This window comes from Carcharhinus amblyrhynchos, chromosome 15 (genome assembly GCF_965287045.1).
Source record: "Carcharhinus amblyrhynchos chromosome 15, sCarAmb.v2.hapA, whole genome shotgun sequence".
NCBI lineage: Eukaryota > Metazoa > Chordata > Chondrichthyes > Carcharhiniformes > Carcharhinidae > Carcharhinus > Carcharhinus amblyrhynchos.
The window spans coordinates 18,604,904-18,630,764 of record NC_137338.1 but is presented as its reverse complement, the minus strand read 5'-3'; the positions used below and the strand labels follow the sequence as shown (position 1 = coordinate 18,630,764).

At 42.7% G+C, this 25,861-nt stretch overlaps 1 protein-coding gene across 1 annotated transcript; it reads left to right on the top strand.

Annotated features, from left to right (window-relative positions):
• Positions 1–1,950: 1,950 nt before the first annotated feature.
• LOC145353517 (zona pellucida-like domain-containing protein 1) lies at positions 1,951–25,458 on the top strand (the record flags this gene model as incomplete). Its single annotated transcript, XM_080204326.1, has 9 exons — positions 1,951–2,184; positions 5,147–5,331; positions 6,991–7,063; positions 10,854–10,951; positions 11,852–11,935; positions 17,975–18,143; positions 20,395–20,509; positions 23,042–23,065; positions 25,319–25,458. Coding segments are annotated over 9 exons (1,122 nt in total), but the record flags the coding sequence as incomplete, so codon positions are not given.
• Between the last annotated feature and the right edge of the window lie 403 nt (positions 25,459–25,861).

Below are 25,861 nucleotides of genomic sequence, written 5' to 3'. Positions count from 1 at the left end.
TTTTTAGGGATTGGACAACTTTTCCACCGAGGAAACAAGCACTTGGTGCCTTCTGCCATTGACTTCAGTAAGTGACCTTAGTCACTCACACAAACCGCAATGATCAAGGCAGGATGCCCCCCCTCCCCCTCGTGGAGTGTTGAAAACAACGGAGGGTCAGGGAGTGGAGGGGGGGGGGCAAATGGTAGGGAGACAATGGGATCTCCCAGTCCCACTGATGTCAATGCCGTTTTGTATTGTTCACCAGTCATGCTGCTGGAGAACCTGGTGTGTGTGGGGGGTGGGGGGTGGGGTTAGCTAGGGCATCAGTGAGACTGGAAAATCTCGCTGGAGATTGAGGCAGAAAATTCATGCAGACTTGTTTTCAAAATTGTGTATCAATTCTTCCCAAGGACAATACCACAATGGAAAAGTTGCCAAGGAAATAGTCACAACCCCATCACTTGAAACCTTTAGGTTATTTTGATATAACAGTTTCCATTATATGGACTGCTATTTCAGCAGATTAGGCCTGGTTTAGCTAGCACTCACCATATAAATGTTGGTGGAATATGAATGGTCTGTGATGGCAACACAATGAAAGCTCAATCAGAAATTAAAGCAAGCAGGTCAAGAGAAGGAACACTAACATTTTACGTCAGGTTTTACTGGAATACAAATTTATGCTACCACAAGAAATACTAGCCTAGAAGTTAGTTTTTAACAATATATGCTTTTGAGTAAACAAAAAGCAAATGAACAGATAAACTAATTGAGGACTTTATAAATGTGATAAAGAAACTTGAAAGAAAATGTAAATACTATCTTGGAAATTGATAATGCATCCCATCCCTAGTAACACCCACCAAGGCCACAACACTGAATATTCCTTCTCTAAAGAGAGGAGGGTAGTGGAAGAGAAAAAGATAATTGAGTCAAGCACCCCATCCCCTCAACCACCTCTGGACCTGCTCATGACCACTTTGGCCAGGTTCATGAGCAGGCTACTAGAAACTCATTCCCAAATGTGGGACTTGAACCCATGAACCTTGGATTGAGAACCCCATTAGCTGCTAACTGAGTTATATACGTGAACGAGCATTTTTGCAAGTCCAGCCGCCATCCTACCAATCTAACACAGATGCTAATTTGTTTAATCTGAATGTGTTCACACTTCTCCTAAAAGAACAGAAAAGGGGAAATTTTTAATCCATCCTGCCCACGAAATGGTGCAATGATGTGTCGCAAGGTTAAAATTGTCACGCAAAGAGTCGCTCACTTCTCTGCTTGATTCCTGCCTGGTGCCATCTTACCTTTTTCAGGCAGCTGAATCTCCCTTTCAATACGGCCAGGAAGGCACCACCTAGACTCATGAGGAAAGATTGGTTGTCTCCTTCCTGAGCCTGCTTTTCCAATCAACAAATGTCTCCAATTCCGCACTACTTCCCTTGATGCTGCAGGGCAGCATCCAGGTTCCATTAATGTAAGCTATTCGGAGTTAGCTACTTCTCAACCTCAGCCGCGGCTCATTTCAGGTAGACAGCTAAGTATGGAATGACATGGACTGGAATTCTTTGACCTAGGCAATGAGTGGGATTCTCTGATCCCGCTGCAGTGGATGGAGTTTTGGCTGAGCACAGAATTCTCCATTCTTGGTGAAGGGTGGACAAGATCAGAGAATCCCAGCCCTGGTCTTCTGAGTGCTCTATACATATCTTCAGTTAATTTCCAATACATGTTTTTACTGAGTTAGTACAAGAATCACAGGGAGAATTGAATATGAAAATATGTGCAAATCACGGCAAGAATTAATAAAAGCCCTGGCCACAAACTGATAATATCTGACTGTCAGAAACCTGTTCCATGTTAAAATCCATTCTAACAAATGGGTTTAACCCAAAACAGTGATTTTAGCTACTATCAATTACTGTAACGTTTTCCTTCCTGATAGTATAATCTATACAATTTCTTTTGGCAGATAACAATGATATCAAAGTGACCTGTGGGACTCAAGATGTGCAATTATCAATCTTCTTGTGTCCAATTTACTTCGCTGGCTACAACGAAAGCCAAATGGCTTTAAACAATAAATTTGATGACAGCAGATGCAAGGGAACAGTTGATGCATCAGTTTCTCCTCCCCTTCTCAGATTTTCCTTTCCCATCAGTGACATAAACTCTACTTTCTGTGGAAACAAACTTGAGGTATGTCAGTCTTAGATACCCGAAGAAATGTCGATGATAGCGCATGTTGCTATTTGATACATGTTATGTACAGAATTTAAACAGAAGATATAGCGCATGATAACAAACATACAAATAGCAAAGCGAATGGAGTGACAGGGACCGGAATTCCCCCACCTCACCAGTGGCTGGGATTCTCCGGTCCTGCTGCAGCGGATGGAGTTTTGGCAGAGCACTAAATTCATGGGTTGGGGGGTGGTTTTGGGGGGGGGGGGGGGGGGGGGGGTGTATATAAGTTCAGAGAATTCCAGCCATGGTCTTCCCACTAATCTCCAGGTATTTCCAGTTATGTATATACATATATACTTATTCAATACCAACAAGAGTTAGAGGCAGAATTGGATACAAAAGTAGATTGCAACTTGGTACTTTTTTTCACGTGAATTTCCATAGTAAATTAATGTTGGCTAAAAAAGTGTAAAAAAGTGATGCCGCAGTAAAAGTGAGACACGGCTCGTTTGTACAGTTGTCCGACTCATCCATCCCTCTTGAAGGGCGATGTCATCAAGAGCGTAATCTTTCTGTTGAGGGCCAAAATCTCAATCGATGAATTGTTCAAGGGTCATTTGCTGGAATGCTGTAATATTCCATATCATGGAGTGATGGGACACAAGTTGGCAATTGCTATTTCCCAAACTCTGAGGTCCTTGTTTCAACAATATTACCATCGAGTGACGCCTAAACAATTCCTCATTTGGACAGGAAGGTTAATGGACTATTAACAGGGTCATTTCACTTACATTATGGAAGCCCTAGCCTTTGATAGCATTTGGGATTGTCTTGCCTTTTTTGCTGGCAAACAATAAAAACAAAGAGAACAACACTGTTGACATTGTTGTTATGGGTGGTAAAGTGGCATAGCAGTTGGCAATGCTGCCTCACAGCGCCAGAGACTTAGGTTCGTTTCTGGCTTAGGTCACTGTCTATGCGGGGTTTGCATGTTCTCTCTGTGTCTGCATGTGTTTCCTCCAAGTGCTCCAGTTTCCTCCCACAGTCCAAAGACGTTCTGGTTAGATGGATTGGCCATGCTAAATTGACTCTTATTTTGCTCCCATTGTCAGAAAAATTTGTGATGATGAAAGATTGGAGAAACTTGGGCTTTCAGGTAGTTAAGGAAATATCTCGGAGTTTTTTTAGGTATGTAATTAATAGTAAGGAAAGTGTGAAATATTAACTTAAATTAATCTGTACAGACAGAGAACACATCTGGCAAGGAAGAAGCACAATTAATATTCATGTCACACAAGTGCTAGGCAATGGTCACCTCAAACAAGAGAGAATCTAACCATCGCCCCTTGACGTTAAATGGCATTAGCATCGGTGAATCCCCTATCAACATCTGGGAGTTAACATTGACCAGAAAGTGAATCGGACTAGCCATATAAATACTACCTGAGCAGGTCAGAGGCTCGCTGCAGATCCTGCAGTAAGTAACTCATCCCTGACCCCACAAAGCCTGTCCATCATCTACAAGGTACAAGTTAGGAGTGAAATGGTACATTCTCCACTTACCTGGATAAGTGCAGCTCCAACAGCACTGAAGAAGCTTAATACTATCCAGGACAAAACAGCCCACTTGATTGCTATCCTTTCTGCAAACATTCACTCCCTCTACCACTGGCCAACTGTGACAGCCATGTCTACTATCTACAAGATATACATAAGAACATAAGAGATAGGAGCAGGAGAAGGCCATCTAGCCCTTCGAGCCTGCCCCAACATTCAATAAGATCATGGCTGATCTGAAGTGGATCAGTTCCACTTACCTGCCTGCTCCCCATAACCCTTAATTCCCTTATCGATCAGAAATCTATCTACCCGTGACTTAAGCATATTCAACGAGGTAACCTCCACCACTTCAATGGGCAGAGAATTCCAGAGATTCACCACCCTCTGAGAGAAGTTCCTCCTCAACTCTGTACTGCAGAAACTCACCAAAGCTCCTTACGCAGCTCCTTCCAGACTCATGACTGCTATCATCTAGGATAATGGCAGCAGATATATGGGATGCTACCACCTGGAAGATCACCTCCAGGCCACTCACATTCAGGATTTAGAAATATATCACCATTCCTTCTCTGTCACCGGGTCAAAATCCTGGAACTGCCTCTCACTATGGGTGTACCTACACCTTAAGGATTGCAGCGATTTAAAGAGGTTGTCACCACCACCTTCTCAAGGGAAACTAAGGGTGAGAAATAAATGCTGGTCTAGCCAATGACACCCACAATCTTTCAATGAGTTAAAAATTCAATTTGGAACAAGGAAAAGGTAACTTTAGGACTGATAAGAAGTTGTTCTCCCGATAGAATGGACAAGTGTGCACAGCAATGGAGAAATTTAAAAAAGTCCTGATATGTAGCAATGAGAGGATAGGGTTGTTCTAATTTGATTAACTTTCTTCGCACCTAAGTATTTCTTTTGAACACTGTCTCCCAGATCAGTTACTACCCTCGTGTGTGTAATAATCTGGGAGGCTCCAAACTAAATGAAGCAGTGAGGTTTGTGGAGAATATGGAAGCTGGTCTTATTTTTATTTATTTATGAAGCACAAGGCTTACATTAACACTGCAATGAAGTTACTGTGAAAATCCTCGAGTCACCACACTCTGGTGCCTGTTCAGGTACACTGAGGGAGAATTTAGCATGGCCCGTGCATCTAACCAGACTGTGGGAGGAAACTGGAGCACCTGGAGGAAACCCATACAGAGACAGGGAGAATGAGCAGACTCCGCACAGACAGTGACCCAAGCTGGGAATTGAATGTGGTTCCCAGGCACTGTGAGGCAACAGCGCTAACCACTGAGCCACTTGACAGCCATGTTCGGAATACCACCGCCTACCAATATGTTTCCTTCTTGAATATCTTTTGAATATCCATTAATTTACCCTGGTATTTATTTATATTTTCATCTACATACAGATCACCAGTGCTGAAGGAACGGGTGCTTTTAAAGACTTCTCAAACATCCAGTCTGTCGAAGTCAGTGGTACAATACAAACATATGATCCAATAGCAAATGTCATAACATATAACCAGGAACTGTTGTATTTGTATTCCTGCTCCTACCCTTTGGAGTATTTTATCAATGATACTAGGGTGGAAGTGTAAGTGAAGAATTTGCTTCTTGTTTGGTTAAGTGAATCCACTTTAGAATAGAATTTTTAAAAATCTGAGTTAGATGTCTAACTATTTAAGAGTTAACATGTTCCTTTAGAAAATGTATGATTTAATTCTATTCTTGTTGCATCCTTTGCTGATAATTTTTAATATAACTGCTCGCGATGTTTTCTGATATATCCAAATAAAAGGTGGGAGTAGGAATTTTCCACTCTTTTTTTTTGGGAAGGGGCGTGTAAAATCCCGTGTGAGTCCCAAGTTGCCTCTTACACCAGTGGGATTTCCTGTTGAGATTGTCCCCAACACCACCAATGATGTAACACTCGCATAGATTCAAATGTCGTATCAATATCATATCATTATCATTATCTGTACCCAATAATCATTCCCTCCCCCCCATCCCGGGATTGTCAATTCACATTGGCTTGAGTACAGTCTGGATTCCATTGGGACACTGCCAGGGAGAGGAGTTCTGTGGCCAGGGATGGGTAGCAGGGATGGGGTGGGGGGGTGGGGTGGTGGGGGAGGGGTGTTGCATGGCAGGAGTTTCTACCTTCATTTTTCATTTAAAATCATACAATCCCTACTGTGCAGAAGGAGGCCATTCAGCCCATCAAGCCTGCACCGACGACAACCCCACCCAGGCCCCGTAATTCCATATATTTACACTCTTCATTTCCCTGAGCAATTAGCATGGTTAATGCATCTAACCAGCATGTCTTTGGACTGTGGGAGGAACTCGGACCACTGGGAGGAAACCCACTGGAGAGAATGTGCAATCTCCACATAGACAGTCACCCAAGGCCAGAATTGAACCCAGGATCCTAGTGCTGTGAGGCAGCAGTGCCAACCACTGTGGCACTGGGCCCCCAGCATTGGGGCACCCTTTCAAAATGGCTCCTCAATCTTTTGTAAACTTGAGCTCGCCCCACCAGCATGACGCCGTGGGGCCTGCCCGTTAACTTCCTCTTGCCTAACTGGCTAGAAACGTGGCAGAGGAAGCCGATCTTGGGGTCGGTGGCTTCCACCCCACTCTTCCCACCCACTGCGCCACTCTGCACAAAAATGAGAAAGATCCACCCACCCTGTGCCCAACCCCAGCACGGTCCAAACAGAATGGGGTCTGATTAGGGCGGGTTGATGGGGATTGCACTGCATTCATGTCTATCTCCATCGTAACCTACCTGTGAACGGGGGCAGGAAAAGCATCCACTCCATCCGGCGGCTCTTACTTTACACTGACAAGTCACATCACAAGTAAGTCATGTTTACTCACTAGTTTGTGATCAGCAGTGATAACCCTGATTGAATTCCCTCCCCTAATGCCGAACTACACTCCAAGCAGCACTCCTGCTGAGAATAGCAGTCCCGTGTCACATTCCTCATTTCTTGCACTCATTTTAGCCTCGCAATCCTCTAAATACCCTGTTTGATTCAGACGAGCCAGAAAAGTCAATGCTCCATTTGGACAATGGAGTAATCTTTACAAATCTGAAGCATTCAATCAATTGGGTAGATTTCTCCTGCCACATTATTACAGAGAACAATCTGATAAGTGTAATGGATTGAGTGTGATAATAAGATAACTTGGATGCAATTTATCATTATGATTTCATACTGATTGATTTATGTAATTGTATTTACAGGGCAGGAGTCAGTATAGCCATCAAGGATAATAATGGCACCTTCAGAAGCACCCTTGCCCTTCAGCTTTACAGTGTAAGTAACCGCATCATCTGTGCAGTCAGCAAGCGAACAAAGTTGCAAAATTTCACCAGGGCTTAATTCACAATGGATAAATGAACTCAGTATTCAGCCTCCATCTCCTGACTTCAATATATTACAAGCAAGAAATCTGAAGAAGAATTTGAAGATGTACAGGCAGATTGCAATGCCTGGAGTTATTAGATCCTGACCAATTCTTCTTTGGCCATTCATTTACATTCCTGGAAAATTGAACAAATTCCACTATAGATTAAAGTTCATTTATTGATCACAAGTAGGCTTACATTCACATTGCAATGAAGTTACTGTGAAAATCCCCCAGTCACCACACACCAGCACCTGTTTGGGTACACTGAGGGAGAATTTAGCATGGGTAATCCACCTAACCTGCACATCTTTGGACTGTGGGAGGAAACCGGAGCACCCAGAGGAAACCCACACAGACAATGTGCAAATTCCCCACAGATAGTGACCCAAACTGGGTCCCTGGTGACGTGAGGCTGCAGTGCTAACCATGGTGCCACTGTGCCACCAAAAGCTTGAGGATGAAAACAATTACTGGACAGAGTAGATAGGGAGTAATTGTTCCTGTTCATAAAAGGATCAAAAATAAGCAGGTCCAGATTTAAAATGATTTGGAAAAGAAGCAAATGTAAGAACAACCTTTTCCACACAGTGAGTGGTTGAGGTCTGGAATGCACTGTCTATGAGTGTGGTGGAGGCAGGTTCAATCGAGACATTCAAGAGGGCATTAGATAGGTATTTAAGTAGAAGCAATGTGCAGGAGTACGGGGAAAAGGCAGGGAGTGGCACTAAGTTACATTTGGCTTGTTTGGAGAGTTGAGGGTGCAAGCATGATGAGCCAAATAACTTGCTTGTGCACTGTAACAAATCATTGAAAGTGGTGAGACAGATTAAGAAAATGCTTAACAGTCAAAGAGGGCATAAATAGAGGTATAGAATACAAAAGCAATGAAGTCATGGTGAAACTTTATAAAATGCTAGTTTGATCTCCACTGGAGTATGTTGTTCATTTCTGGGCATTGTCCAATGGGAAGGATGTGAAGAATTTAGAGACTGTGCAAAAAACACATATGAGAACAGTTCCAGGGATGATAAACTTCAATTGTGTAGACAAGACTGGAGATTCTGGGATTGTTTTGCAGAGTCAGTACAGACATAGCAGGCCAAATGGCCTCCTGTGCTGTAACTATTGCATGATTCTATAAGTTCAGAAGGCAGAGTAAGCTGTCATTTGAGATGATGTCTTAAGAAGAAGAAGATCTTGGTAAGCAATGGAATTGTAAAGTGATGAAACACCTCCAGTAAAGTGATTATTGAGGCTAGGGAAATTGAAGTTAGCCACTTGACAGAGAAAAACACAGTAATCGCAGACGTAGATAAATCGAGATTTGATTAAGTTTAGAGAGTAGAATCCACATAAAAGGGATATACAGTGAAAGTACAGTGAACTGGGGAAAAATAGTGACCGACAGGGCTGCTTGCGAAGCTTTGAGGAAAGATAGGAAAGAGCCGTACAGGATAGGATTATGAGATTGGAAGTAGGGTGGGCAAACATTAAGAAAAGAGACAAACTCCTTTCAAGTCCAATTTGGTACTCAGTGATCGGTCAGGTCCTGGTCAGAGGGAGTAATGAACCGGAGTTGAACTGTTGCACTTTCTTTCAGTGAGATAGATGTGCTTGTACCATAGTTTCCAGATTTACTGGTAATGTCTAAGCTGACATAAGAATGAGGAAGTAGTGGAATTCATATCGCTAATATTGCGGTGGTGATTTTCAATGAAAAGGTTGACTGACGTTAACCACATTGCCAGATGTAAACAAGGCATTTGGGTGGTTAAGACAGTGCCCTTCAAGAGGCAATGCTACAGTGGAATTGTCACAAGACAAGAGATCCAGGGTAATGCTAAATGCGGAATCAAATCCCACTATGGCAAATGGTGAAAGTTTAATTCAATAAAAGTCTGGAATTAAAAGTTTAATGATGACCATGAAACCATTGTCTATTGTTGGAAAAGTGTAATGTGTATACTAATGCCCTTTAGGAAATTAAATCTGCTGTTCTTACCTGGTCTGGCCTACAAGTGGCTCCAGCCACACAGCAAGGTGTTTGATTCTCAAATGCCCTGTGAAGGGCAATTAGGGAAAAAGTGGTGGATCAACCAACGGCGCCCACAACCCATGACAGAATATAAAAATCCTCTGAGTTTGCAATGTACTCTTGCTCACCTGTTTCAGGCAGGCCTGAGCATCTTCATGCTGGTTTGCTGCTGTCCAAGAGATTGTTCTCAATTCCTACTGGTATTGGGCAGGAGAGTCACCTGCAAAATAGAAATAAAGTGATCAAAGGTTATGGGGAAAAGGCGGGAGGATGGGGTTAAGAAAATTATCAGCCGTGTTCGAATGGCTGATCAGACTTGATGGGCTGAATGATCTACTTCTGCTCCTAAATCTTATGGTCTTAAGATGAAGTAAGAATGGAGATGGTCACAATTTAAAAATAAGGTGTTGCCCATTTAAGACAGAGATGAGGAGAATTTTCTTCCCTTCAGTAGGTTGTGAATCTTTGAAATTCTCTTCCTCAAAAGCCATTGGAGCAGTGTCCTTAACTATTTTCCAGCCAGAAGAAAATAGCAATATGAATTCTATTACTTCCTCAATCTTACTCCAGCTTAGACATTACCAGTAAATCTGAAAACTATGGTACAAGCATGTCTACCTCACTGAAATAAGGCTAACAGTTTGACTCCCACTTATCACTCCCTCTGACCATGACCCAACCGCTGACACCAAATTGGACTTGTTATTAAAAAGACCCAACTTTCACTGGCATGTAGTGGTGAGTTTGACACTCCCCCTGGTGGCCCAACAACAAACTTGAGTTAAAATTGGCACTTGAGATAAAACAGAAGGCCAGATCAAGAGGAACAAGAAGTTGGCAACAAAAGAAAAAATAAAGGGAAGCTTTCTGCACAGAAGAAAGGAGATGAAAGCAAAGAAAGAATCCTACCCAATGTCAGCAGGGTGAGGGAAGAGATCACAAATACTGAAAAGGCCTGGATAGAGCGGACGTGAGCAAGACATTTCCATGATTAGAAGAGACTAGGATCCAAGAGCAAGCCTCATAGCAAAGTGATGACTCTTTAGAATTGAGATGAGAAGGAATTTCTTCAGCCAGAGAGTGGTGAATCTGTGGAATTCGTTGCCATAGAAGGCTATGGAGGCCAAATCATTGAGTATATTTAAGACTGAGATAGTAAGGTCTAAATTGGTCAGGGAATCAAAGGTTACGGGAAAAGGCAGGAGAATGGGGTTAAGGAACATTAGCCATGATCGAATGGCAGAGCAGACTTGATGGGCTGAATGGTCTAATTCTGCTCCTTTATTTTGTGGTTAGATTATGGAAAGATTATTGGGAATAGGCAGGAATGTTGAGTTCAGATCAGCCACGATTAAACTGACATGGGGAGCAGGCTCAAAGCATCGAGTACTCCTGGTTCATATTTGCACGTAAGCTCGGCCAGATATAATGAAATCAAAAAGACAAAGGACAACTGAAATGGTAAAAACACAGCAAAAGGCAGCAAGACAGTTGTGGGATCAGACAAAAGGGAGATTTAGTTGAACATGGCTTTCAAAATCATGAATATATTTTGATTTGAATTATTTTCAGATTTAGGTCTATAAATAAAACCAGATTACTGCACAGAAAATGTCACAACTATCATGCCACAAATGTAATAGAACTGCTTTCTTTTTCAGGATGCAGAATACACAAATGCCTTGATCATACCAGAGTCTGGACTCATCTTGAAAACCAAGATTTATGTGGAAGTAAAAGCTATCAATTTAACCAGCAAGTAAGATTTGTTCTATTTGTCATGCCTGAAAAATTCTGATTGCTTTCATAATTAGAATAAAACAAACTTTTGTTTCACAAAAGATTATTGTCCTGAGAAATGCCACATGTGAGTTTGTGTGAACTGTTGAAAAAATATGGCCAGAATTTTACCAGGATGGCAGGGGAGCCTGTGGGGGTGGGGGAATGTTAATAGCTTAAAATAGCATGGACACTATGATCTTGTACACGCTGACCCAAGTATGATTTTATGGTAGGACAGACTGTGCTTCGGACTGGACACCTGCCCTTGTCCCTGTTCAGGCCCTTAAGCAACCACCTAAAGGCCTTTTCCGCCCAGCCTCAATTTTTTAAGCCGCGGGCACCCAATGACTGAGGTTGGGAAACAGAATAAGTCCTCACCTTCACTCTCAGGTGGGAAGGGAGGCACCTCTATTTGAAAGGCCTGTTCAAACTGGGGAGGTGGTGGCATAGTGGATTTGTCACTGGAGTAATAATCATAGATTCAAGGGACCTAGTTTCAAATCCCACCACGGCAGATGGTGATATTTGAATTCAATAAAAATCTGAAATTAAAAGTCTAATGACGATTGTTGTAAAAGCCATTGGTTCACTAATGCCCCTTTAGGGAAGGAAATCTGCCATTCTTGCCTGGTCTGGCATTAATGCGATTGGCTCTTATTTAGAATGCCCTCTGAAAGGCACAGTATGCCATGCAGTTAGGCAATAAATAGTGGCCCAGCCCACATCCCATAAATATAACATCCTACTGTTACTGCTCGATTAAAGTCCTACAAAATCAACTCCTTATTGCCATCAGGGGGAGACAAAATCCATAGGTAATTTAAAAATTGGGAAACTCCCATGCACTATTTACTATAACCTATTTTCCACCACACAGGTTCAATGTCCTTCTTGATCGCTGCTATGCTTCAACCTCACCTTTTAATTTAAATTCTTCACAGACTTATGATCTCTTCATTGGGTGAGTATTCCAAACCCCACTGCTTATAATAGGTTTATTAATTATTAATTTTTTTTTCTATTAGCTTACTTGTATGCAATTCCATTCACTCCCCATTGCAACTCGCATATTGCTTGAAATTCTAGGGATGAACTGTCAGATGTAGAAATCAGATTACACTTGTAAAATAGCTTTGATGAAGAGCCAAGGAAAAGAGCAAGAAATAGCTTCTTGAGCATCTCCTACATTCAAAATAATAAGATGGTAGACCCAGGAACAATCTCTCAACGTATTTACATCTGTTGTAAATCATATGTTTTCCAAGTATCAGTTGTCTGCAACCTGTCCAATAAAAAGCACCATTTACCCATCATCATTATCCTCATGGGCTTACATTGCCTCCATGTTCAACACGCACTGAATTTAAATTTTCAACTAAAAACCACTTCACTGCCTCATTTCAGTCTATTTCTACATTCTCAGCCAGCATTTATAGATTAGAAATTTATCTCGGTCAGCATAACAAATGAGCAATATTAAATTAATCGCCCGTTTGTTCTATTCCATTGCTGTCAGATGAATTTCAAGTCCTGTATCTCTTCTCATATTCTTCAGCCTTACGATTATGGTAGTATGTTATCCTGCTCTCCTTTTGTTCCACTGTCGATGACAGAGCCTTCAGTCACCTTGACTCCCCTGCCCAAGAATTTTCGGCCCTTAGATGCTACAGTAATCATGAGTGACTATAGATTGGGCTAAACAAGTTAACAATCATGTTGCGGCAGAAGAATTTCAGGAGAGTGTACAGGGTGTTTGTATTGAGACCAATATGTTGAGGAACCAGTTGGGGAAAATGCTATTTTAGATTTGGTATTATGCAATGAGAAGGGGTTGATTAATAATCTTATTGTGCGGGAAGATTTAGGGAACAGTGACCATAACATGATAGGATTCTTCATTAAGATGGAAAGTGAAGTCCAGTAAGAAATGAGAGTCCAAAATCTAAACAAAGGAAACTATGAAGGTATGAGGTGTGAGCTGGCTAAGATAGATTGGGAAATTTCATTAAAAGGCATGACAGTGGATAATATTTAAGGAATGACTGTATGCATTGCAACAGTTATACCTTTATTCTTCCTGCTAAAACAAACTATTTCACGTTTGCCCAAGTTGAACTCTATTTGCCAATATTTGGCCCACTCACTTTGTGGAGAAAATAAAAGCATTCATCCACTTGTGGCACTGGATTGCCAACCTCCTAGGCATCTCCTGTGTGCTAACGGCTTTGACTCCCTGTGCCCATGTCAAGTTTGTTCCCCTGCTGTGCCTCCTGCTATCATCAGCCAGATATAGAACATCCTTCCTAACCTCAATATGGTCAAGGAGGATGTGTAGGGAGGTATCGTTAACTTAGGTCCATGACTCATTCACCTCCCTTTCGTGACTTCTCCTCATTGGTAAACGATGACAATAAGGATTCTGGACATCTTTTAAAAATAGTGCCTGAATATGGTGGCTGGATGCACGCCACCAGACCTGCCCCACCCCAGAATACAGCACGAGAAACCAGATTGTGCAACTAATGTGATCGGGGCCAGAAGAGATGGGGCTGGAAGAGATGGCATGGTTTCCTACTGACCTCCATGGTGGGAAACATTCCCCTTCCTCACCATGGGACTGAGTCTCAGGTTGGAGAATTCTGCCTAATGTTTACAGATCTATGCAAATCAGAAAATACCTGTCCTTTGGACCTTTGCTTTGTGAGAGAAGTCGCTACAGATCTGTACAATCTGCTGAAATTTAACTGGACACAACACCCAGATCAAGAACAGCTCTTTCTATAGAAGGAATGATAGGTTCTTCAAGTAATTGCATCTTTCAAACACACCAGGGAGCAGCCACCTTATCACTCAGATCAGCAAGTAACAAGTACTCTATTTGCTCAGGGCAGTACCTTCATCACTTTCCCTGCATTAAGGAGCCATTTTTCAGATAAGGCACAGAACTTGCACCAAATGGCAGGGTGTCCTCACATTCAGCAAATTATAGATGTGACTCATGTGAGTATCGGCACTTCTAATATCCTCAAGAGTCCATGAATATATATTCAGCCAAGGTTCAGGAGATATCTGTTGTTAACATCTATTATTCAAGAAGCATTGAAGATGGCTTTCAATTTACAACAGCTCATTGCATCTACATTTTTGGAAGGAGAGAAAACAGCTGGTTGAGGATATTTTGGAAACCAGCAAGCATAGCTGCTGACCACATTGGAAAACCTTCTTCTTCTTAGGCAGTCTGGCTGGATCGAGGATGACTTGATCCCACTCCAATTCTGCTGTTCTTCTCAGAGTCTCCTGCCTTGAGCAAGTTCTGAGTAGAACAATTGCCCCAGAGTCTGGTGCCAGGCATACAAACTACATGCCCTGCCAGGCAATGCTAGTTTTGAGTGATTAGCACCTCAATGCTGGGCAAGTTGACTGGGTTGGGGACAATGCTGTTGGACTGTATTTCTTACCAATAGATTTGGGGGATCTGGCAAAGGTAGTGTTGATGATACTTCCCAGTGCTTTGAAATACCTTGTGTAGGTTGTCCAAGTCTCCATAGAATACAGGAGAGTGGGAATCACTGCTGCCTGGTTAACCATGACCTTAGTGTCACATTGGAGATCCTGATCCACAAATACTCTTTTAGTTTGTTGGCCAAAAGCTGAGCTGCCACATTGCAGGCAACGATGAATTTTGTCACCTGTGTCTGCCTTCTTCAAGGGGGCTGTCAAGATATAGAAAATGGCCCACATTTTGCTGACCGCTCTGGGAAACACTCAGAAAATAGGGAACTGCTTTGAGGTAGAAGTGAGACATCATTTTGCTCTTCTTCAGTCATCACCTCCAATTTCAAGAAAAGTGATCCTCCAACTGTAGCAGAATGGTATTGTGTGATAAGCATCAGCGGTATTGGAAAATGCTTGAACTGGTGCCTCCCGCAAGTTGTCAAACTCCCACCCTGGGATCATGTTATTCTTAATGGACTCAATCAGAACCATGTGCAAAGCCTTTGTTCCTTCCACCATTCCCCTGTCGGGAATACCCTCTGTCACGATTCTCCCATCCCACTGCTCTAATTTGTTGACGCAGCAGGTCAGAGTATCTTGTGGCTGGTGATGCGTGGGATTCGCGCATGCGCTCCCACTCCAATAGAGTCTGCTCCACGTTGGAAATTGGCGAGGAGGTGCGGAAGCAATTTAAATTTTATTTTAAATTGAATTTAAATGTGATTAGCAGAACCAGGATTGAAGTCTCCAGGCCCGCTAGCCTCTCTCCCCTCCCCTTCTCTTCCTCCCACCAGAGTGGTTCACACCAATTGGGTTTAGAGTAGTTCCTTACTAATGGGGAAGTAACAGCCCAACCCCGCTGGAGTGAAAGGTGGGGCAATCAAGGCCTCCTGGAGTTGGGCAACAGGGCGTTGCCCCCATGCTTTGGCACTCTGGCAGTGCCAGCCTGGGCCCCCTGGCACTGCCCAAGGGGCAAAGGGCTAAAGGGCACATTGACACTGTCCATTGGGCATGTGGCAGGGCCAAGGGAGCAGGACCTATGTGGGTGTTGCCTACAGGGCAGGGTCTAGAGGGCGTTTGGTGGGATGAGGGATCCCACTGCCTGTCTGCATAGGGACCGGTGGGAGGAGGGAGGGAGGTCAGAAAGGGGGTGGTGTACCTCTATGGGGGGGGTAATTGAGGGGGTGGAAATTGGAGCAGGCCAGGAGGGGCGGTGTGGGGCTGACCCACGAATGGTGGGGGGGGTCATGAAATCGGGCCATAGAGACACGGAAGGCTGGCGATGCAGGGGTAATGGGTCGGCCAACAGATCAAGTTGGCCAGCAATCAGGAGGTCATCAGTGTGGAACATTGCGCATGCGCTGATCTCAGCATTGACAGATCAGCATATGTGCAGTGGCCTGCCCAGAGTGCCTGATTTCAGCCTCTACAGTGAGGATAGACCCTGTTCCCTAGTTTTTAATGACATTCACACTGGCGGTCTCCACAGTGTGGGAGATTCTTCTCTGAACTCCCACTGAAAAACAACAGTGTGAATTACTTGTTATGAAGTAGCATAAAAGGTTAAAAATATGGTGTTTGACAAATTAAATATTGAAAAGAAATGCCAAAAAAAATCATATAGCATTGTCTCTTTAAAAAAATGTGTTTTTGTGCTTGGGTTTTTAAATTAATGAAAGTAGGTTGCAGAAGCCAATTTTGCAGCATGTGTCAACAACCAGAGTTCCAGCATAGCAAAACAGGCTTTTGAATTGCAGCAATGAGCTTGAAGCAAACACTCAAAGACACAGATCCGATTGAATTCAAATGTGAGGGCTGTTGACAGCCTCAAGCCACTCAAATTGCAGAAATACTGTGAGGTAATTCTAGGTATTTAAAACTGGACAAGAGGAACTAACAGTTAGGGTAATCTTGCCGCCTCTTTCATCAGAAGAAGGGAGAGACGAGTCTCTCACATAGAATCCTGCAGTTTAATGTGTCTTCATAAAACTCACCATCAAAAATAGATCAACACGGAAGATTTGTCAGACCTGAACAGCAAAACCTTTAGACTTCTAACAAGTGTTGATTGTATGTATATCCTTTTGAGAATGACTGGCATTTAGAAGCCTTTGTTTCATTCATGTATTGTACTTTCCAGACAGCATTTTATTGGAGAGTTTATACAGTTTATCATTAAGTGTTTTAATAAGGTTGTCAGCTGTTTTAATTTACCAAAACTAATACCTTCCTCTTCCCTCACACATACTTACTTAAGGTTATGAGGTGAGGTATATCCCTTTGGGTGGTTCCAAAATAGTGCAGAGGACTCCATCACCTCTGCATTGTAACATACTCCAATTTTCATGTGAATTTGACACTTCGAATTTTTTTGGAAGAATTCCAGCCACTATTTCATCTGCACTGATCATGATCTATTGGTAAGGAATATCTTAATAAGGGAATTGGTAAGCATAAATGTAGCATGTTGAGAGTAGCCGGAATGAAGTCCTCCATCTGAACGCAATTTATGGTCAATGTGATTATAGCCCAATGCCGGGGCTGGGTCACAGTACGGAGCAGATCACGGGTAATAGTCCTAGAAGATCACACTTGTTGAAATACTAAGTCATTAATTGAATGCTTTGTATATTGATTGCTATCATGGCAGCAAGTCCAGGAGCTATGACTGGACACAGCTATTTTTCTGCCCCAGAATGCAGGCGCATCCTGCCCACATCCCTTCCACATTCCCTGTTGTTTCAATATAATTCAAGGCACCGCTGGCTAAAGCAGCTTTCATTGCCCATCCTACACACTCTGGCTTCCCCCCCCAATAGTGAGTTCCAGTTCATTAAACTATGCTGTCTTTTCTAACTTCATACTCCTCAGCCAAATTTTCTGGGTAAGCCTTCCATGTTCAGGCAGGTTATTCAAATGGTGGCACAGTGATTAGCACTACTGTCTCACGGCGCCAGAGACCCAGGTTTGATTCCCAGTGGGTCACTGTCTGTGTGGAGTTTACACATTCTCCCCTTGTCTCCATGAGCTCCCTCCGGGTGCTCTGGGTTCTCTGTAGCTGAGAGTCCGATAAGCTGTATTGCCTGCCCAGTGCCAGGGGTATCTGCTTGGGGATGGCGAGGAACTTTCAGACGGAGGGGGAGAATCCAATTTTCACGGTCCACATAGATCCCAACGATACAGATAGGACTAGGAATGAGGTTCTACTTAGGCTTCCTCCCAAAGCCCAATGATGTGCGGGTTAGATGCATTGGCCATGCTAAATTGTCCCTTAGTGTACCCAAACAGACAACTAGGGGATTTTGCAGTAACTTCATTGCATTGTTTATATAAGCCTGCTTGTGATTAGTAAATGAAGTTCACTTTAAGAAATTCCCATTGTAAAGTTTGACTTCTCCAAGCTGGCAGCACAGAAGGGCCAGCTGAAGCTCAACCTTTGCAAGACTCACAGAATTGGGGCTTTTCTGTTGAAATCTTAGCTGAAATAATCTATTTGACCTTGTAGATGTAATAAAGAAGAACAGACCAATATAGTGTCCAACGGGAAGGATCAGTTTGCCAGGTTCTACTTTGAGGCATTCCGTTTCACTGAGCATCGAAACCTGTCAGTCTCTACATTCTATCTACACTGCATAACACGTCTCTGTGCAAAAGCAGCTTGCAGTGAATTTTATGTAAGTACAAAGCACATGTATTTTTGAGTAGAAAAATAGGAGTTGAAATTCAACTGCATGTGAGGCAGGAGAGTGGATCAAGAAGGTAGAAGTGGGGAAGCCTCAACCTTTGCAGTTATTCAAGAGGTTTGAGGTTCTTGCAGCTTGTATGGATAAAAGCAAGGGTTGCAGGGTGTCATCATCGAATCCTACAGCGCAGAAAGAGGCCCTTCGGCCCATCGCGCCTGCACCAAACACAATCCCACCCGGGCCCTACCTCCATATCATATCCACTAATCCCTCTAACTTACACATCCCTGGACACTAAGGGGCAATTTCTTAGCATGGCCAATCAACCTAACCTGCACATCTTTGGACTGTGGGAGGAAACCGGAGTACCCAGAGGAAACCCACGCAGATATGAGGATAATGTGCAAACTCCACACAGACAGTGACCCGAGACGGGAATCAAACCCAGGACCCTGGAGCTGTGAAGTAGCAGTGCTAAACACTGTGCCACCGTGCCAGGTGGTTGAGTGAGCAGACCATGGCACCATCATACAAGAACCGTACAAGCAGGAGAGAGTTTAGAAATATAGGCTGGGATTTTACGACCTCGCTGTAGCAGGGTTAGTAAAATCTTGCCCAAGGCCAACAGAGAATTCTGTTCTGCGTGCCTCGCCTGCCCCAATTCCGAAGCGGGTGTGGCAGTAAAGTTCCAGCCATAGGACAGGATTTTACAGCCTTGCTTGACCTGAGACAGAAAAATCTTGCCCGAGGTCATTGGACATTTCCATTGTCCAACCTTCGCCCACTCCGATTCTGTGGTGGGCAGGGCAGTAGTCTTAGAGGATGGATAATCAAGCGATAGATACAGTCCTCTGTAGTTGAGAGTCTTGCTCAGTGCCACGGGCATCTGCTTGGGGATGGCGAGGAACTTTCAGAATGAAGGGAAGGATCTAAGCTTCGCAGTCCACATAGGTACCAACTATATAGGACTAGGAACGAGGTTCTGCTTAGGGAACATGAACAGCTAGGGACTAAATTAAAAAGGAGAACTTCAGATCTGTGCCCTGAGCAAATTAGTGTAGGATAAGTAAGATTAGAGAGCTGAATGCATGGCTGAAATATTGGTGTGGAGAAACGGGTTTCAATTCGGGCCGCACAGTAGCACAGTGGTTAGCACTGCTGCTTCACAGTTCCAGGGACCTGGGTTCGATTCCCAGCTTGGGCCACTGTCTGTGTGGAGTTTGCACATTCTCCTCGTGTCTGCGTGAGTTTCCTTTGGGTGCCCCGGTTTCCTCCCACAGTCCAAAGATGTGTGGATTATGTTGATTGGCCAAGCTAAAATTGCCCTTAGTATCCTGAGATGCGTAGGTTAGAGGGATTAGTGGGTAGATATGTAGGGATATGGGGGTAGGACCCGGGTGGGATTGTGGTCAGTGTGCAGACTCGATGGCCAAATGGCTCTTTCTGTGCTGTAGGGTTTCTATGCCTATGTCTAATTCATGGGGCACTGGCTCCAAAACTCAGGAAAGTACCATCAGGCCAGTCTTCACTTCAACCATGCTGGGCCCAGTGCTCTGGCAAGTTTGATAACTCAGGCATGCGAAATGGCTTTGTGAAAATACTTTGGTATTAATATATTTTACATTTTAAGGAGAACTGCTTAAAGATTGAGCATCTTATTAAAGCGAGTTGGCTTATCTGCAGAAAATATGGCAGATGCTGAAAAGCAGGATAATTACTCATTTTAGCCATGATTATTTAGCAGAAGGCATAATGGACTTTGGTTTACCAAAGAAAAGGACCCCTTTTCAATTAAAGTAATGGAAGGCGAGTTAGGCATACAGGGTCATATAGTCATGTGATACTAGAAACGGGAGGAAATCATTTTATAATTGAGAAAAACAGTTTGCTGTTCAGTTGGCAACTAGAGCTGTTAAAAATAGGGGGTTCTCTCAATCTCTCCGAAAGCTCCGAGGGTGTTAACCAAGTTAAAGCGTGTACGCCTGGATTTGCTAACTATATGTAAGTTGTGGAGTCACATCCCAAATTGTACAGGCAAGATAATGTACATAATCTGGACAGAAGGCAGGAATGTTTATGAAAAATGTCATATATGTGTCTGTAACCTATCTGTAACTGAAAATTAGAGTGGAAATGTCGAAGAAAGTGGTGCACTCTGGATAATTAAGCTCAGCTACTCTTTTCAATTTTTACCTGCAGAAAAATTAATTTGCATCTATTTTTCTCCTTTCATCATCTTCAGAACTGCAACAGGAGAAAGAGAGAAGCACCAATTATAGTCTCTACTCCTGTACCAGTTCAATTATCTGATCCTTCAACAATTATCTCTGAACCAATCTTGACCAAGAATGATAATGGTATGTTTTCATCATTTTAATTTATATTAAAATACACAAAATAAAAAAAATGGAGATGTAATTTACACAAAGTTAAACAAAACAATGATCCACCACTATTCTAAAGGCAAGGGAACAAGCAAGTAAAAATGAGGCTATTCTTCATTCTATTGTGTTCCCTGATTTTCCCCCAGAGCTGGAGCCAGTTTTAGCAGAACTGCTACTATCCACTAATACAATTAATACAGTATGAATTTTGCACTTTATTTACTCTTGTTCTGGCCTAAACTGATCTGAAATTTAAAATATTGAGCCACCTCAATCATAGGTTGATTCTCCCGAACTAGACTTCACTATGTTCTCTGAAACTCACTCATTATGATTATCAATCATATTATAGTTTGAGTTTATTTATTAGTATCACAAGTAGGCTTACATTAACACTGTAATGAAGTTACTGTGAAAATCCCCTAGTCGCCTACTTTCTCCTTTATTCCAAGAACTAGAATTTGCTCACAAATCTATTGTGTACCAAATGTCTTGGGGAAGTCCATGTACACCATATTAACAGCATTACCCTCATGAACCTTCTCTGTTATTTTTCAAAAAAACTCCAGCAAGTTAGTTAAACATGATTTTCCCTTAAGAAATTTGTGTTGCTTTCTTTTGAATCAGCCGATATTTTTCCATGTGACTATCGATACTATTACTAATAATCGTCTCTAGAAGCTTCCCCACCACCAAAGTTAAACTGACTGACTGAAAATATGGCCAGTGCTCCTGCAATTTCCACTTTACAGCTGAAACTCCTTCCTCCTATCTTCATCCTGCCCTGCAGTGAGAAACTTCTCTTTGCCCTGCAGTGAGAAACTTCTCTTTCATGTTAATTTCAACCTTGACCTAAATTTCCCTGGTTCACGTTCCTTTGATCCTTCTTCACTCTTATTCTCTCTCTCTCTCACCCACATCTACACCTATTCCTATCAGCAGCTCCCTAGATTTGGCCATCTTCAGAAATCCTGCAACATCTAAATCTCTATTTGAGGTAAAGCCTTCTCTAATAAATATTTTTGTTACGTCTAATATTCACATTGCCTGTTTTAGGTCACTGTATTATCCCCCTCTGTCCCTGGAACTTTAACATTTGCCAACACTGTCTCAAACTCCCAAAGTACACTCCTGTAGCTTCCCATGCATATAGTGCATTCAACTTGCCAAATAAGTCTCTTCTTTCTGCACCTTTTAAGCTCTAATGCAATGGGTAACACGGTGGCACAATGGTTAGCACTGCTACCTCACAGCACCAGAGACCTGGGTTTGATTCCTGATTTGGGTCATGGGCTTCCTCCAGATGCTCTGGTTTCCTCACACAGTCTGAAAGACTGGTTAGGTGCATTGGTCATGCTAAATTCTCCTTCAGTGCACTCGAACAGATGCAGGAGTGTGGCGACTAGGTGATTTTCACAGTAACTTCATTGCAGTATTAATGTAAGCCTACTTGAAACACTAATAAACAAACTTTAAATTAACACATCTCCTGTAATGTCTTTTCAGCCTGCCTTTATCATCATATTGGGCATTTTCTTTTCATTTTCCATAAACTGTCCCTTTGCACCATCATTCATAGACATGGAGTCTTCTTTGTCATGTCTGCTGCAATACCCTCATCAATATCTCTCCCTCTGCTCCTAACTGCTCAGCCACCACAGCTGAGCACAGTGACTACCGGAAAGCTGGAAAGGTGTCAACATATGCCTACAAAGAAGAATCCCAATTATTTGCACTCCAAGCCACTCAATTTTCCAACATTCATTGATTCCTTGTTGTGTTTTCACAACTTTCCTGTAAAAATCGGTCCTCAAAGATACAGTAGACAATCTAAATATTGGAACTCCAGCCTTCCCTGATGTATCCTCGCCAAATTCCCTCACCGAGAACCCCTACCTCACCAGTGCATTACATTTGCTTTCCCCCTCAAAACTGGCAATAGTTTGATTTGATTTATTACTGTCACATGTATTAGCATACAGTGAAAAACATTGTTTCATGCCAGCTATACAGACAAAACATACCGTTCACAGAGAAAGAAAGAGAGGGTGCAGAATATACTGTTACAGTTATAGCTAGGGTGTAGAGAAAGATCAATTTAAAGCAAAGTAGATACATTCAAAAGTCTGATGGCAGCAGGGAAGAAGCTGTCCTTGAGTCGGTGGGTATGTGACCGCAGGCTTTTGTATCTTGTGTTTGTGTTGTGTTGTGATTGTTGGGCTTTGTAACGACACAACAGTGATTCGATTTGATGTGTGAGGGAATGTGCGATTTTGGCCAAAACGTTACACAGTTTAGTCCATTTAGCACAGATAAAGGCCAACGGCTCATTCTGATCACAGATAGAATTTTTCCCTCTCGGAAGGCCAATCTTTTATCACGTTTATCTTTAGAATTAAACTCTGATAAATTGGGAATAATATTTACTTATAGTTATAATATTTATATATTAATTAAATATTAATAGTTTCTATAATGGTTTTTGTTTTGTACTTTTATCCACAGTGGTGAACACAAATGGTGATTCAGGTAAGGCAAACTGCTGCCACAGCACGTTTCAATGCTCCACAAAATAATTTTAACCAAATTAAAAATCAAGAGAGATGACAGTAAAGGCCAAATACTATAATAGAATTAGAAACAGCATATGATGCTCAATTGTGGTTTCAGAACCAGTTGCTCTTGATTAACAGGATGGAATTTCCCATTGGTATTTGCTAGCACTTAGCATTAGTTTAAAGTTTACTTATTAGCGTCATAAATAGGCTTACATTAACACTGCAATGAAGTTATCGTGAAAATCCCTAAGTCGCCACACTCCACCATCTGTTCGGGTACACTGAGGGAGAGCATAGCACCTAACCAGCACGTCTTTTGTATTGAGGGAGGAAACCAGAGCACCCAGAGGAAATCCACGCAGACACGGGGAGAACGCGCAGGCTGCGCACAGACAGTGACCTAAGCCGGGAATCAAACCCAGGTCCTGGGGCTGTGAGACAGCACTGCTAACCACTATTGCACCGTGCCACCCCTGAACCTGTCAGAGAATGGTCAACTTATTCCTACATAATACTTATTACTTTAGACATAAAAACCTGGCAAACAATTGTTCAGATAATTAGAAAAATATGGAACATCCAACATTCAAATCCATTCAATTCCGTTCGGGATCTTCTTTATGTCCCTAAAGATGGACAGCTGATGTACAGTCCAAAATTATTTCTGGCAGAAATGAATTGGTGCTGACCATTGATATTCTCTTGGGTTCAATGGTGTCAGCCACATCCATAAGTCTTTGGTACTTTTATTGGTTGATGTATGACCACCACTGATCTGTATTGATTTGCACGGAAACATAATGACAGCATCACTTTGCAATCTGAACTAGATCATAGCTTCCCTACAGTGCAGTAGGAAGCCATTTGGCCCATCGGGTCTGCACTGGCTTTCTGACAGGGCATCCCATGCCTTATCCCCGTACCTCCACATATTCATACCATTCGGCCCCCTAATTTACACATCTTGGGGATTACACTTAGGGAATAGTTAGCGTGGCCAATCCTCCTAACCTGCACATCTTTGGAATGTGGGAGGAAATCAAAGCACCCGGAATAAAAGCCCACAGACTCCACACAGACAGTCACCTGGGGCTGGAATCGAACCTGGGTCCCTGGCGCTGTGTGGCAGCAGTGCTAACCACTGTGCCATCATGCCACATGCAGATATCCATGCCAATCATACGAATCCTTCTTTACTCTCTTCAAAGACAGATTAAGTAAATACGTGATGACATGAGGTTTCATGTTAATCCCTGTAAGCCTGGTAGCCGTGGGAAATATGGTGTATAGAAGACTTCTCTCTGGCAATGCTTGAGGGGCCCAAGTCGAGGCTTAATCAATATGCTGTTTTATTGTGGCACGGACATCTGACTAGTAGTTCTGATTAGACGTATAATCATTTATATTAAAAATGCAACAGGCTACCAGGCTGGCACTGCCCAAGGGGCACCCACCCCCCCCTCCACTCTCAACCTCCTGGGGGACCTCAATGGCCTCTGTTCCCTGCAGTGCAGTTAGGCCAGCAGTTCCCTGTTAATATGGAGCAGTTGTAAACCCCGCTGGAGTGAGCCACAACAAAGAGCTGCCACCAACTGCAGCAAGAGCCCACAGCCTTGTTTGGGGAGGTGTGGGGATGAGGGGGAGGGACTGTGTGGAGGCTGTAACGAAGTGCAAATGAAAATTTCCATGTGCTAATCAGCTTGGTGTGGGACTGATTACTCTGTAAATCTTTGGCTGGGAGACTCATTGTGCAGTGGGCTGGAACAATCAGCCCCAACATCACAATTCTACGGGGGCTGGCATTTCCCTGGGCAACATCACCAACGACTGAAATTCCCCTGCCCCCCACCTCTCCAAATGAGACTGTGGGTTCTTGCTACAATGGTGGAAGCCCTATGTCGTCTTATTCAAATATCCATTACACATATGTGAACCGAGATTATGAATGGGGGTATTCTATTCAACTTATTGGGCGTCACAGTTGGGTCCAATCTTGACCTATTTGCTATCCATATAATTGTACTGAAGTTACTCCTTGGTAAAATCCATCTTATTCTTCCTCTGCTCGATGGTCTAGGGATGATGAGCCTGACTGTAGCATTCTCATCAAGTTTCTGATTCAATGTTCATTACTGGATCATTATGCTGTTTGTGAATTACAAGCAGGTGCACTGTTATATTTCTCACACACTGTTTAATATGCTTATTCTTTTTCCCCTTCCAGCCTTAGCTACTAAACAAGCTATAGAAGTATATACCGGACTGGGAGTTGGTGTGGGAATCCTCGCAGTCATCTGTATTGCCATGATGGCAGGTGGTGTACTGATCTACCGAAAATTCCAGCGAAAAAGCAACTTGCATTAGGTTGGAAAACCCATGGAGGAGAGCAAAAATAAACAACTTCCCTTCACCAAAAACTTCATACAACATTGAAGCTTCGAGTAGTGCTTTTTAAAGTAGATATGTTGGGTCATATTTTATCTTTACTTGCAATACAAGCAATATTTCCTGATGTATAACAATGCAAACTTTATTTAATGTCACTAGTGATGAAAAACATTTTATTTTATTCTTCATGTTGACTGCACCTATGCTGGGATTGTGCTGTGACACATTGGCGCGAAGGGTGTTCGCCTATAACCAGCTTAAGTGAACAGGGTGCAGTAACTAAATTCGCATCAGGAAATGATAGTGTGCACAGTGCCGCAAAATATTGGTTCAGAATTCCTCTTGAATGATTCCATGATTTAAATATTCTGGCTGGCCA